This window comes from Pteropus vampyrus, unplaced genomic scaffold, assembly GCF_000151845.1.
Source record: "Pteropus vampyrus isolate Shadow unplaced genomic scaffold, Pvam_2.0 Scaffold14, whole genome shotgun sequence".
NCBI classification, from domain to species: domain Eukaryota; kingdom Metazoa; phylum Chordata; class Mammalia; order Chiroptera; family Pteropodidae; genus Pteropus; species Pteropus vampyrus.
In genome coordinates this window covers 9,625,469-9,640,472 of record NW_011888795.1, presented here as the reverse complement: position 1 = coordinate 9,640,472, position 15,004 = coordinate 9,625,469, and the positions used below count along the sequence as shown (strand labels likewise).

The 15,004-nt window shown below is 54.4% G+C and overlaps 1 protein-coding gene across 8 annotated transcripts; it reads left to right on the top strand.

Annotated features, from left to right (window-relative positions):
* Nucleotides 1–3,016: 3,016 nt before the first annotated feature.
* VWA5B2 (von Willebrand factor A domain containing 5B2) lies at nt 3,017–14,976 on the top strand. 8 transcript variants are annotated; one of them, XM_023526133.1, is made up of 21 exons: nt 3,017–3,275; nt 3,702–3,810; nt 4,032–4,176; nt 4,256–4,426; nt 6,257–6,476; nt 6,656–6,813; nt 7,318–7,449; nt 7,686–7,810; nt 8,201–8,356; nt 8,808–8,918; nt 8,999–9,207; nt 9,293–9,404; nt 9,912–10,097; nt 10,951–11,122; nt 11,207–11,505; nt 12,005–12,194; nt 12,294–12,650; nt 13,437–13,574; nt 13,671–13,754; nt 13,834–14,078; nt 14,159–14,976. In XM_023526133.1, the coding sequence occupies exons 1-21, from the start codon at nt 3,268–3,270 to the stop codon at nt 14,705–14,707; spliced, it is 3,876 nt and encodes a 1,291-aa protein (XP_023381901.1). In that variant the 5' UTR covers nt 3,017–3,267; the 3' UTR covers nt 14,708–14,976. The 8 variants fall into 8 exon arrangements, with proteins under 8 accessions (XP_023381901.1, XP_023381902.1, XP_023381903.1 ...); XM_023526134.1 differs by having other exon boundaries at nt 6,257–6,488; nt 11,225–11,505; XM_023526135.1 differs by having other exon boundaries at nt 6,257–6,488; nt 13,858–14,078.
* The last annotated feature ends 28 nt before the right edge of the window (nt 14,977–15,004 follow it).

Sequence of the window (15,004 nt, the reverse complement as noted above, 5' to 3'; positions counted from 1 at the left end):
TTTAGGGAGTCTAAGTGGATGTTAACTAAATCTATGTGGTAATCATTTTGCAATATATACATATATCAAATCATTATGTTATACACCTAAAACTAGTACAATATTATATGTTATATCGCAATAAAAAAAAACTTTGAAAAAAAGAGATATGTGAAAGTCAAAGAGAAATAGACCAAGAAATAAACATCAAGAAAACTATATTGTCAATGGTAGTAATTTAAAAACGAGTGTTCTGAGGCCAGATCACCTGCGATCAACAACCTGGCTCTACCACTTTACTAGTTTATGATGAGCCAGTTACTTACTTTGTCTGGGCTTCAGATTTATCCTCTGTAAGATAATAATAGTACCTATCTCTTGAGCTGTTTTGATCTTAAAGGAGGTAATTCATGCTTAGTATAATGCCTGGCCTATAGTAAGCGCTTGACAAATATTAACTAAGAGGAAAAAACAAATACACCCCTACTTATACTTTCCTTAGTCCCTCTGGCTCTCTCACCTTTTTCTGATGAGCTGATCCATCTGCTTGAAATATCTCCCCCTTCACTGATAAACTCCCATTTAGGACTCTGCTTAAACAGCACCTCCCCCTACCTTTACCATTATGACCAGGTTAGGTGCGCCTCTTAAAAGCTCCCTGTAAGAATCTTTTATAATATCCATTATATCTCTGTAACACAGTACTCGTCTTAATCTCCTGTAACTGTCTATTTGTCTTTTTCACTAAAGTATAAGTCTTTCAAGACAAAGTCTTGTCTTTTTTGCTCTATACTCCCTCACCCTCCCCTATGCCTGGCACACAGCAGACCACCCAAGCTCCATGCCATCCCTTAGCCCTGCCTATGATCTCCTCCACCTCCTGGAACCTGATTTGGGACCCTCTGGGGCTGAGCTGTCCCTTCCTGTCCTCAGCTGTCTGCCACGCTGCAGCCTGCCACCAGAGTACCTCCCAGCTGGGCCTCAGAGATCCTGGTTGCTACTCCCACAGAGTCCTTCTCCTCCCTGGTGCCACAAGGCCTATCCTGCCCTGCCACGTCCTGCAGGATGCTTTACATCTCTTGTTGAGCTGGAGCTGCTAACCTGTCTCTCCCTCCTTTTGCCTCAACCAAGACAGTCTTTCCAGCAGGATCTCGGGGCTGGTCCAGCTTCCCAGCAAAGCTGGGCTTCTACTAGTGTGTTGTCTAGTCTCTGACAGGAACACCATCTTCCTGGGACACTGTTGTGCATCCAAACTCTCCTTAGGACCAAAGACAAGGACCTCTTTTTTTCCATTTCTGTGTGTTTGAGGCCCCTTAATGACTGCTCTCTGCAGCTTTGTGTTTGGCCCGAGGGCCACATGTACCTCTTGGTAAATTTGCAGAAGAGGCAGAGCACAAAACATCTACGGGGAGGTGGTTACTGCCTGGACTTACATGGAGCCTTCAGGGCCTGGGCTGGTCCTGGAGACCTGGAGTGCCTGGAGGGCCCATTGCTTGTTCACTATCTACCGTTTCTCCCCACGCCTGTAAGAGGGATGCTCACTCAGAATTTGGCTGGGGGCAGGTTCAGCAGAGAAGGGAGGAAAGGTGTTAATAGAACCATGGCTCAGATAGTATGGAAAAAAACAGGGAGAGGACCCATCTGGAGCTTCCTGTGGGCTGGATCATTGTGATGGTGTGAATGCTTTCTATATTGTTCTTGTGTATATTCATTCACCCATGAAGTTCCCTGGGAAAAGACCAGGCTAAGGCTACCATGCTAAGTGATTTGAGCAAGGAAAGGATTGTGGTTGAGGGCTCAGGTGCTCAAGGAGGCAGGGGATTCTCCTGGGGCCAGTAAGGTGATGGTGACTGGAAACAGAAGGACAGAGTAAATGGGGAGTGGTGAGAACCTAAGTCTGGCTTGAAAGTCCACTCCCTGCTTGCTGCCCACCCGCCCCTCCCAGCTCTCCACAAGCTCTATTTACAGAATGAGTGTGGACTCTGCAAGAAAGCTTGCATGGGTAACTGCTCCCCGCACCCCCCAACATGATCACTTCCCCAAAACTCCCAGACTCTTCCTCAGGGATCAGGGGAGAGATGTTACAGCCTTCCCTAACCTTTTGCAGCAGAACACTGTCAAGCCGCATAAGAATTCTGTCAATATCAAGGTACCTGTTTACAAGCAGAGACGTTTTCTCCTGTGGGCGCTTCAGTGATGAGGTGGGGGTCACTGCCATAATGGGGGTTAGTCTACAGTCATGAGAAGGTTCTGCAGACTGGAAGGCTTCACTTTCAAGACGGTGGCAACTAAGTACAGGGAGTTAAAGCCTGAGAGGATGATCCTACCCACCCTCCCACCCCCAGAAAAAGTGTGGAGAGGTGGCACTGCAGTGGTGGGAAGGCTGGCTGCTCCGTGTTGGGGGGAAGTCGCTGCAGTGATGAGGGACCCCTGCATGGAGTGAGTGGTCACTGGAGTTATCACACAAGCTGAAAATACCTACAGTGATGCGTGAAGGTTTCTGCAGATGAAGGAGCACTTTGCAAAGGAAAGGGGCTGGCTTCTTGGGACGCGCGCGCGCGCGTGTGTGTGTGTGTGGGGGGGGGGTCCAATGGTGATAGGATGCTGGGGTTCGCTGCAGTGATGAGGGAGGATCAGTGCAGTGATGGGTAACCTAGCCAGGGCTGGGGTGCGGGGGAGGGGTGATATTGGGGTAGCTTTGATTGCTGCAGTGCTGGGGGTCTGCAGATAGAGCTACTCTGCTAGATGTGCAGGACGCCTTACTTCCTGAAGGACAGAAAGGGTGGGGCTTCGGTCCCGCATTGATGGAGGGCTGTGCGGTGGCGGAGACGCGGTCCCTGCACTGCGGTGCCCTGTCTGGCTTGAGCAGCCAGGGCTGGCGCGGAGGCGTACAGCGCCCGAAGGGGGAGGTGGCTGGGGGAGTGGGGAGCATCAGCCCCGCTGCAGAGGCAGGAGGGGCGGAGGCGGGCCAGAGCGGCGGCCTTTCCGAGCGTAGGCGGGACCAGCAGCCGCAGGGCCGACGCCCCTGCGCGGACCCAGAGCGGCCGCAGCAGGAGTCTGGAGCGGGATCGCCGCAGGTGCTGGGATTGAGTGCGGCCTCGGGCGCAGAGGCGGCACCACACACCCTTGTCCCGTCGTGGCGCCCAGAACTCCGCAGAGGACGCGACGGTGAGGCTGAGGCTGCCCGTGGGGAAGCAACGAGCCCTAGATCCAGCCCGCAGCATCCCGTGACCGCTCGACTAAGGCGGGCGGCGGCGGCTGCAGCCGCCCCCTACTCCCAGATGAGCTATGCCAGGGTGGGGAGAGGTGCCCTGGACGGATCCCATGAACTCCCCTTGCCCCATCACTTCTCTCGGTCTAGCCTCTGAAAGACCCCCTCCCTTCGCTTTCCCATATCGTTCTTCCCAACCCAACCCCCTCCACTCCTGCCTGCAGCCCCTCTCAGAGCCCGGGTCAGATGAACCGCTGGAGAGAGAAAGACTGCGGCCCTTCGGCTCCTCATCCCACCCCACCCCTGCTGTCCCTTGCTGTGCTGGGGGCACCCAGGAGGATGTTGGCCCTTTAATCCCTTGCTCCCCACCCAGACCATCTTCCATTTCTCCACCCGCGCCACTTCCGACAGCTGGCAGCCGCGGGGAGCCCCGGGGGGCCGGCAGGTATGGGGGCGGCGATGAGGCCCAAGAGCGGGTGATGGAACAGCTGTGACCTCCCCCCGCCCCTAGAGAAACTGGCGGCGGGACTGCTGGGCGCCTGAAGCGCCAGTTAATCATTAACCCTCCGCTTCCCGGGTCCTTGCGCTGCGGGAAGCTGCTCTCCACCCCGGCTTCCCAGGTAACTGGCGGGATGTGAGTTTCGCCATCCCCCCCCTCCCAGCTTCCTTTTCGCCCTTTCCTCGCCACCTGTCGGCTGGGCCTAAGCTGGGATCATCCTTGCGCCCCCTGCAGGTCTTGTCTTTGTGCCTCAGTTAGATTCTACCAGGGGGCTTCCTGGAGTGCGAGTGGGTTGCCCTGGGCTCACCCTGCGCACCCTTTCATCCAGCACTCCTCCCCCAGTGCACCATGCCCGGCCTATACTGCCCCTCCAGCTGGACGCCGCTGACCCTCACCGACTCCTGGGTCCGGGCCTGCGCCAACGGACCCTGCCTCAGCTTGCGGGCCCGACTTACCTACCACAACCCGCAGCCACAGCCGGTGGATGGTGAGGCTGGGTGGGGGCGCGGGGTGATGGGGAACAGGTGCCGGGCGAGGTCCGACATCGCTTGTGTCCCGCGCCCCAGGAGTGTTCGTGTACCCGCTGGCCGAGGCCGAAGTGGTATCAGGCTTCGAGGCAGAGGCGGCCGGACGGCGTGTCTCCTTCCAGCTGCAGAGCCGGCGCCGCTCTCAGGCCGCTTGCTGCCGCGCGCTGGGTCCCGGGTTGGGGGCCTCCACGCCCCGCCGCTGCGCGCAGGGTGAGTCCAGGGCTCCCCAGCCCCGTCCCCCAAAAGCCAGTCGCACTCTCGTTTCTGCACCCGCTCTGCGTCGCCCCTCCCTCTCTCTCCCCCAGCCACTGATTTTTTCATTCGTTGATTCATCCTTTTATTCAACGGTTGTGGATTGGGCACCTGACGGGCGCCAGGTGCTGGAGGACTGACCCAGGTCCGACCCAGGGAGACAGATACAGCAGGCAGGCACACATCTGTCTCTCCCTTTTGAGCATTAGCTTCTGAACCTGGGACAGGGTTTTGGTCATCTCCAAGTCCCAGCATCTCACACCAAGGGTCTCAGTGAGTGCTGAGGACAAAAGCCTGCCCCTGTGCTAGGTTTTGTGGCTTGCACTTCATTCTTTCATTTATTTATTTGTACATTCATTTGATTCCTGCACATGGGATTTATCGTCCAAGCGAGAAGTGGCACAGAATCCAGTGCTGTTAAAAAAGAGGCATAGAATCCAGTGGTGTTAAAAGCTGGCATAAGCCCAGCAGGTAGAGGCCAGAGTGAGGAATGTTCCAGAAGGAAACAGAGCCAGCATTTGACTGAAAGAAAGGATAGGATATGTTAAAGTGAAGAGGAGGGGAAAGACACTCCAGGCGGGGGCAATGGTGTAGGCAAAGGTCTGGAAGTAAGTTGTACTGGATGATGGTAAGAAAATACCTCCCTCATGTTTATAATGATTTATGTTTGACAAAGCCCATTCACTGGTATCACCTTATTTGAATCCAGAGAGGTATGTAATGCAAGTGTTGTTCTTCTTCCCCTTTTATACGTGATGAAAATAACAGCAATGGTCCCTTACATGTTATTCCTCACCATGATCTTTGAGACAGAGTTTTTATGACTCCCATTTTACAGAGGAAACTGAGGCTCCTGAAAACATGAAAGTTATCAAAGGACAGAGTTAGAAGCCACAGAGCTGAAATCCAAACTTGCTTTCTCCATTGTAGCAGGCTGTCCCCAAGCCTTAGCTGGCCAGGAAGGAAGCCCCTTTCTTTGTTCTAACCATCCTACTTTCCTTACATCTTTTTCTTCTCTTAATTTATTCAGCAAATATTTCTCAAAAAGAATGGATGAATTATTGTGGGGAAATGAGGTGAAGTAGGGCTGTAAAGGTAGGCTGGGGCCAGACCATATAGGGCCTTGACTACTGCTGTACACGCCTGGCCATTTTTCCCTTAGCAGTAGTGGTGACCACAATGACTCCACCAGTCCCCAAATAAACCTACAATCTTAGTAAAATAATGTGCTTGGTACACAAATGCAGCATTATGTCTCTAGTAAGCTTCTAAACAGATTATTTCTCCTAAACTCCTCTTGGGTAGAAAATTCTGGAACCACTCCTGGTGGGCAATGGAGGAACCTCTAACTATTTATGAGCAGGGGATTTGTGAACAGAATGGATCCCAGGCTATGGGAGATAGTCTACAAGGGAAGGTCCTTTGGGAAGATGATATGCAAGGGTTGAATGAATAGGGGCAGACGCGGAAAGAGGGGCAGAGGATATGGGTCCCCCAGGATCTTGGGGTGGTGTGCACATGCCCCATTCTCCTCAGCCTTCCATTAGCAGTGTTGTCACTGCTCCCTTTCCTGATGACAGCCAGATCCTTTTATCATTAATCTGTCTCTATCTACTGTCATTCATCTTGTCTTTATCATGCTTCACCAACACGCTACCCTATCGTCTCTCCAACCACACAAAGTCCCCCTTGCCCAGGCTCCCCTGACTCAATGCCTGCTCCCACCCCTATCTTCCCCCATCTCTTCTGCTTCCAGCCTCCTCTGACACCTTTTCTCATTTATCATAGGTCATCTCGTCTTGGATCTGGCCCAGGCCCGGTCTGCACTTGTGCTGCCCACTGGCCTCATCGCTGCGGCTGGCACCATGACAGTGACCCTGTGCAGCAGCCGGGAGCTACCCTCAAGGCCTGATGGGGTGCTGTGCATGGCTCTGCCCTCCGTGCTAACCCCACTGGCCCTGCCAGGTCCGCCAGGCCCCCCCAGACCTCCGGGGCTCTGTGACGACAGGTTGGGCCTATGGTGATTCTCTTCATCCCTCCCTCGGCTTCTCTGGGTCTAGTGAGGGTGAGGGGGCTTTGGCAAGGTGCCTGGGGGATGGGTGGGGTGGAGAAGGGCTGAGGCCAGTCAGCCAGAGGGGATAGGGGCCGTGGTAGTGGCCCAATGACCCTCCTCATGCTCCCTTCCAGCCCCACCAGCTGCTTTAGGGTGGGCAGCCCCCAGGAGGAAGGGCTGGCCTGGGAGGAGCCAGCTGCCCCTCCAGATGTGTTCTTAGGCCCTGCCCGCTGCCCTACCCCGTACACCTTCTCCTTCGAGATGCTGGTGACTGGGCCATGCCTGCTGGCAGGTGGGTGCCACTCCCAGTGTAGCTGACTGGGAAATAATTCAAAGTTCAGGGATGGGAGGAACACAGGCAAAAAGAAGATAGGGACCTAAGACTTAGGAACCTCCAGTCCCACGGTGGGAGCATCCTCTGGCCATTTCTCCACAACACATACCTAGGTTTGTCAATGTCATTTTATTTATATGCCATTCCACTCACCAATGGGAAGAGAGAGGCTTACAAAGAGATCAGTCCAAGTGATGAAGTGAAGTTTCCTTGTGCAAAAGGATGCTAAATCAGCATTTGGTTGGTATATAAGTCTTTGACGAGCCAGGAACAGAGTGGGAATCCACCTTCCAGCCCATGAAAGCAGACAAATTCCTCCTTGTCCATCCAACCCTATAGATCAGGCTCCAAAAGCTGAGCTTGCCCCCATACCAATTGTGGTCAGAAAAGGTGATGTTTATGCTCTTAGTACCGACTTGGGTTAGAGCAATCATCACCCCTCTCTGCCTCTATGTCCCTCAGGCCTAGAGAGCCCCTCTCATGCTCTGCGGGCAGATGCCCCCCCTCATGCCAGCTCTGCAACCACCATCTGTGTCACACTGGCAGAGGACCACCTCTGCGACCGGGCCTTGGAGATCCTGCTGTACCCCAGTGGTGAGAGACTGAGGAACACAGTGGGCCAGTTCTGACCTGCTTCAGGACTATCTGGGTAGCACTTTTTCAAGTATAGATTTCTGGGCCCCAAACCAGATGGACCAAGTCATCTGTGAGGGTAGGCCTGGTGGTGTAGGGAGGCTGGACCTGCAAGGTCCTCCCAGGACACTGAGACTGGTCAGCTGGGGTCCAGAGATAGGGCCTTCCCTGACAGAGCTATGTCCCTTCCTCCCCAGAGCCCCACCAGCCACACCTGATGCTGGAAGCTGGCAGCCTGAGCTCAGCAGAGTACGAGGCCCGGGTGAGGGCACGCCGGGATTTCCAGAGGCTACAGCGAAGGGACATTGATGGGGACCGTCAGGTATTGCTGCTTGGGGGCCTGACCTGGCTCCTGGCCTGACTGCTGGCTGCATTTGTGCATGAGGAGCAGGCAAGCAGACTCATGCTAGGGTGGGTGGAGGTCCTCTGCTCTCAGTAAGACCTCTCAGTAGCTGCCACCACCAACCCAGAGGGCTGATGACTGTTGTCACAGGAAGGCCCATGCACGTCTCCCTAGGATGTTTCTCAGAGAACAGGTCTAAGTGTGACATAGGCAGAAGATAGCCACCTGTCTCTGCTCTTGCTTTTACTCAAATGACTACAAAAAGTGCCTCCTTAAATAGAAAAAGTTTCCAGGGCTGGGTCCTGTTGCCAGCCCAGATTGGAGTTGCACTAAGCCTGGCCCAGGATGATTCTGAGATCCCATGTTCAGGTGTGGTTCCTGCAGCGACGCTTTCACAAGGACATCCTGCTGAACCCTGTGCTGGTGCTGAGCTTCTGCCCGGACCTGAGCTCCAAGCATGGACAGCTGGGCACAGCTACACGGGAGCTCCTTTTCCTGTTGGATGGCAGCAGTTTAGCATACAAGGCCTGTGGTGGCACAGTGCGGGCAGGACTGGGGGTTGGATGGGGCAGCAGGTCTGAGATAGGCTGCAGCACAGACACACATCTGTACACACACACACATTCTCTCTTTCTCATATTCACACAGACATCAGACTCTCCCAGATCAAGAGCCTCTCTCATACATAAAGTTACATTCAGTCACACCTAATGTGAAACCCAAGTGTCATATACACCTCCAGAGTCACATACACAAATATCTCTCACAAACACTCAGAGTTTCCCTCACACTCCCAGCTTCTCACTTGCAGAGTCTTTCTCACATACAGTCTCACACACACAGGGCCTCTCTCAGATTACTTCATCCAGGCCCTCATTTTACACACGGCCTGGAGAAGGCAGGCAATCTGGTGTCTCTTCCTCTCTACCAGTGCCCATAGGGCCCGTCTCACACTGTCCTCCCTGGCTCTCCTCAGGATGCCATTGTTTTGGCTGTGAAGTCACTCCCGTCCCAGACGCTCATCAACATGGCCATGTTTGGCACATCGGTGCAGCCCCTCTTCCCAGAGAGCCGGCTTTGCAGTGATGTGAGTGTGGTCTGGGGATTTGAAGGCCTAGTGGAGATGTTTCAGCCCAGCATGGCGTAGCCTGTGCCTTCTCTTTCCAGGACACTGTGCAGCTGATCTGTGAGAGTGTTGAGACGCCACAGGCTGTGAGTGGTCCCCCAGATGTTCTGGCTGTACTGGACTGGGCCATGAGGCAGCCCCAGCACAGGACCCACCCTCGGCAGTTGTTCCTGCTCACTGCTGCCTCACCCATGGCCACCAGTACCCACCAAACCCTGGAGCTCATGAGGTGGCACAGCGGGGCAGCCAGGTATGGGGTGGGCAGAGACAGATGCCTGAGACTGACACCTCTAGGAGGCTTCTGAAGGTCATAGTTGCTTCCCTTCCTTCATCAGGTGCTTCTCCTTTGGGTTAGGGCCTGCCTGCCACCAGCTGCTCCAGGGTCTGTCTGCCCTCAGCAGGGGCCAGGCCTACTTCCCGAGGCCTGAGGAGAGGCTGCAGCCCATGGTGAGCCTGAGCCTGGGGCCTGTTCCCTACCCCTGGAAGTCCTCTCAAGTTACACTGAGCCCGAAACAACCCAATCAGGTCGTGGGGTCAGCCCAGGACTTCTCTACCATTCTGATCCCTATTCTCCCTTGGGATGCCAAAGGAGAGGAGCTGCCAGTGTTTCTGCCAGTGAGGTTCTTCAAGAGGCTAAAGTTGGGAGGGGGGCACAGCCTCTGATCACCCTCAGGTATTATTCTCAGTTGTGTCCTGGTATTGTCATGTCCTTGATAAGGCTTGCCCCATCCATGTGGCACAGCTCAGGCCAGGAGCTTGACCAACCCCTGAGGATTGAGCACTCAGTCTCCTTGCTTGTTCTTACCCCCATTCCTTCCTATGACCCCAGCCTGACCCTCCTCCCCTCAGCCAGAGGCTGAGCAGATTGCATCAGGGGAAGGGCAGTCTTCCGGCTCAGTCGGCTGTTGGGCACTTTTCTCTCTCCCATGGCCTCCCTCTGGCCACACTTTATAGCTGGTGCAGGCTCTGCGGAAGGCACTGGAGCCCGCTTTGAGCGACATCTCTGTGGACTGGTTTGTACCTGATGCGGTGGAGGCACTGCTGACCCCCCGGGAGATCCCAGCACTCTACCCTGGGGACCAGCTGCTCGGTTACTGCTCACTCTTCAAGGTGGACGGCTTCCGGCCCCGCCCCTCTGGGGTAGGCCTGGGCTGGGATTTGGGAAGTGGGGATGGCTGAAGCCCCTGCGTCTCTTCCAAACCCTCCTTCCATTTCCTGTGCCTCTCTGCCAAACTCTACTATCCCCAGGACTCCTCAGAGATCACACTGGGCCCCCCAAGGTGACTGCAGCCCATCCCCTCATGAGGTCTTCCACTGAGTTGTCCTGTAAAGTGTTGCCATTGGCTTTTACCAAAAGTCACTATACTACACAGAAAACAGCTCCAGCATTTGCTGTGAGATTTTTGCCAAAACTTGCTCATTATTTCACACAGTGCTCTACAGAAAGCACCATCCGATTATTTCCTATAACATTCATGGACACCTGGAGCACAGTCTAGATGAAATCTCAGATCCCAATTCTGTCATGCACTAGCCATCGATTTTAGGCAAGTCACTTAACCTCTCTGAGTCCATTGCCTCATGCTGATTTTTTCCATAGGATTATTGTAATAAGAGGTCATAATATATGCGTTCTTGGTAAAATACTTGACACATAGTAGGAGTTTAAGAAATGATACTTATTTTATTATTTAAAGCTTTCTCTAGAAGAACTAAGCATACTTCCTCCTTTTTGATCACGAGAGATATATAATGGACTGTTTGCCTTTTTGCCTGGTTGCTAGGAAGATCAGGGCCAAACCTGAAGCTCAGTTACAGCAGCTATATCAACCCTATGATTAGCATTGATGCTTCCTCCTTACTTAGTACTGGGCTTTTATTTCTGCTTTATTAACTTTATTGCCTCTTGCAGTTAGCCATCTTAAATCCTGTTTAGAAAGAGGTAGTGTGTAACTACAATCATTTTTTTTCCTCAATGGTTATCCCTCTCTAGGGCCAAGAGCCTGGCTGGCAGAGCTTGGGCGGCTCTGCGTTCCCATCTCCAGAGGAGGTGCCATCTGCCACCAGCCCTGGCACTGAGCCCACTGGAACCTCAGAGCCACTGGGAACAGGCACTGTGTCAGGAGAGCTGTCCAGCCCATGGGCTGCTGGGGACTCAGAGCAGAGTGAGTGCTGGGTGTATGTGTGTGGCAGTGTTAGAAGAGTAGGCAGTGGGAGAGGGCTGGGGTCCATTCTCCTGCCTCCATCAGGTACTGATGTTCTGACAGACCCAGTCACGGACTCTGGACCCAACCCCTCTTCTGACACAGCCATATGGCGCCGCATCTTCCAGTCCTCGTACATTCGGGAACAATATGTGCTCACCCACTGCTCTGCCAGCCCAGAGCCAGGCCCAGGCTCCACAGGCAGCAGTGAGTCCCCTGGCTCCCTTGAGGGCAGTGCCCCCCTGGATCCCCCTTCTCAGCAGGGCTGCCGAAGCCTGGCCTGGGGAGAACCTGCAGCATCCCGTTCCTGTCCCCTGCCTCCACCCCCACTGGCTTCAGTCAAGGTGAGAATCAGTCCACATCCATTTACTGTCTCTCCAGCTAGTATTTATTGACCATCTGCTGTATGCCATACATTGTGCAGTGGTTACTATTAAATCTAGCTGAAGAGCTAAATGGGTAAATCTATAATGATGATACCATGCAACATACAGTGCTGAGCCTAGGGACATGGTGTTATGGGGGCTCAGAGTCAAAGCGACTTAACCCTGTCTGAGGGAGTAAGGAAAGAGCCATATATGGAAGAATAAGTAGCCAGGCAAAGAGGGAGACTACATGAACAAAAACAAAGACAAGCAACAACCTTAAGTGAGAAATAGGGTGTGGAATGAGATGACTCTGAGAAGGGGGCCAGAGGCCATAAGGAGCCTGGCCTTTCTCCTAAGGGTGGTGAGCAGCCATTCAGGGTTTCAGACAAAGGCGTAGGTGACCAGTTGTATGTGTATGTATGATGGCTGGGAGCTCTAGATTCCTTGACTAGTGGACCTTATTTCTCATATGCAGGTTGGGGCCTTGAGTGCTGAGGTGCTGGGCCGTCAACATAGAGCAGCTCTTGCTGGCCGAAGCCTGTCATCACCCCCAGGCAGGGTGAACCCAGTTCCTGCACACCCCCGGCACCCCTCTCTGGGTACAGCACCAGATGAGCCAGGCCCTGAGCCAGGACAGCAGCTGGGACAAGGCCTGGATGACTCAGGTAAGGGTTAGATGGGCAGCTGAATTCTGACACTAAGAAGGCCTTGGGGAGGTGGAGTCCAGGGTACCACACTGCCTGTTGCTGCCATTGTCTCCTCAGGAAACCTGCTCTCCCCAGCCCCAATGGAGTGGGACATGTTGATGGAACCACCCTTCTTGTTCACGGCTGTGCCCCCCAATGGGGAATCGGCCCCCGCAGCAATGCCACTGCCTCCCCAGGCTCCACGCTGCCATGTGGTGATCCGGGCCCTGTGTGGGGAGCAGCCTATGTGCTGGGAGGTGGGTATTGGGTTAGAGACACTATGGGGGCCTGGGGATGATGGCTCACTACCTCCATCACCCCCTGAAAGAGAAGGTGTTTGGGACCAAGCACTCCATCGGCTGACAGCAGCTTCCGTGGTCCGGGACAATGAGCAGCTGGCTCTCCGAGGAGGGGCTGAGACCATAGCTGACTGGGGTAAGTTGCTGATGGGCCCAGTCAGGGCCCAAGGAGCCTGTATGGGGAAGAGTGGCGGAGGTATAGGTCGGTGTGTTTGATCACTCCTATACCTCACATATAACGAGGTGGCTCACCCACATTGACAAGGGAAAAAAAATAAGCAGGGCAATGGGGAAAAAAAGGATAATAAAATGGAGTGGAGAATGAAGTTTTATTAAAGATGCAGACCATGAGGTTATATGCCTTTGCAACCTAGGACCCAAAATTGGCAAGCTTTTTAGCAGCCAACAGAGGGAAATGTGATCTTGTAATGATTCACAGTACCCATAACAGTTTTTAAAAATGTCATTCAGGAAGACTGTGAAAATCTAAGTTAAAATTTCAGTTCTTCAGTTGCACTAGCCATACTTCAAGTGCTTTATAGTCATATGTGACTAGTGGCTACCATATTGGATCATGCAGATATAGACTATTTCTATCATCACATAAAGTTCTATTGGCAGTAATGAAATGAGTGGACGGAAAAGGCACCAGTCAATGCTTCGTGAGTGGTATCCAGAATGTTGAATTTCTGGGTGACCAGGGGGCCTACCCTTGCTATGGGTTGAGGGTTCAGCCTAACCACTTCCTGTCAAAGTTGGGGAGTCCAAGCTGGTCCTGACCCTGAGAAAGAACTCCACTCTGTTCAAAAGTGGACAGAGGGAGCAGCGAGATTTTTTTCTATGAAGCCCTCTGTAGAGGGAATGCACTCTGTGATGGGAATGCACACCCTTCTGTTCAGCATACTGCTCCTTGGTTTCATAGGCCATGCCCGGAGGTCCTGGCTCCGAGCCCTTCAGACAAGCAAGGTCAGCTCTGTCCCCTCCTGCTTCACCTGCCCTGTAGCTGTGGACGCTATCACTAGGGAGGTCCTGCCCTTGGCCTTGCAGGTGCAGAGTTCAGGTAGGGTCCCACCCAGGTGACCTCTCAGGTGCTGGCCCTCACTTCATTGGCCACCCTCCCACACAAACTTCGGCCCTGTCTTCTGTGCCTCTGCAGAGCCAGCAGAGCCCTCAGGTACCCCTCCTGCCTCTCAGGGCCATCTAGACACAGCTCCTCTGCCCACCGTTGTCCACTCTAAAGGTAACACTCAAATCTGTGGAAATGGTAGGGAGCAATTGGGCTTAGGGACCACCACTGACACTGATTGGCTCCATTGCAGGACTTAAGGGAAGCTCTCTGGCAGGTGGCTGGGACCTGGACCAAAATGGCAACTCCAAGTCTGCTATGGGGGACCCAGCGGCCCCCTCTGGAGGTCCTCACCACCTGCCCTCCCAGCCTCCCTCTAGGCTCAGCCTCGGCCTTGGGAAGGCCAGAAGCCCAAGCAGCCGTAGACTCTGCAACCCCAACATGGGCCAGGCCAGTGACCACAACAGTGAAGGCAGCAACCATGACTACCTGCCCCTGGTGAGGACTCGGGAGGTGGAGGGTGGTGTTGCCAGGCCGTTGTCTCAGCTCACTTCTCCCCCCACCTCCTCTCTCCTCAGGTACGGTTGCAAGAGGCCCCTGGCTCCTTCCGCCTGGACGCGCCCTTCTGCACGGCGGTGTGCATCCCACAGGAGCGCCTGTGCCGTGCCTCACCTTTTGCTGCGCACCGCGCCAGCCTCAGCCCCACCGCAGCCTCATCTCCCTGGGCACTTCTGGGACCTAGTGTCGGCCAGAGCGACAGTGCCACGGCCTCCTACAGCCAATCTCCCAGCTCAGGCTCCGAGGGTCCAGGCCAAGCAGACAGTGGGCGGGGCTCAGACACGGAGGCCTCGGAGGGGGCAGACGGGACTGGAGGCACTGACCTGCGGAGCCGGACCTGGGCCACGGCCGTGGCACTCGCGTGGCTGGAGCACCGCTGTGCCGCTGCCTTCGGCGAGTGGGAACTAGCAGCTGCTAAGGCCGACTGTTGGTTGCGGGCACAGCACCTGCCCGACGGCCTTGACCTGGCCGCCCTCAAGGCTGCGGCCCGGGGGCTCTTCCTGCTGCTGCGCCACTGGGACCAGAACTTGCAGCTACACCTGTTGTGTTACAGCCCAGCAAACATGTGAGGGCTGCCCATTGCTCGGCCTGCGCCCCTCAACACACTCAAGTCACTGCCACCCAGGCCAGGTTCTCGGTGCTGGGAAGGGGTAGGTTGGTGACAGCCTGCCCTCCACTGCTTCCATCCCCTTCCCAGAATCCTCTTGCCCCCACAGAAAGTGCCTGCGTGTGCTCTCTCTTGCTCCTCCCACCCTCCTGTCCCCTCTGAGCTCTGTGTAGTGCAGAAGGGGAGAGAGCCACAGTCCCCAAATCCTATGCAATAAAGTGCCTCTTAGGACTGGCTGCGTGAGTTCTTTATCTGTTGT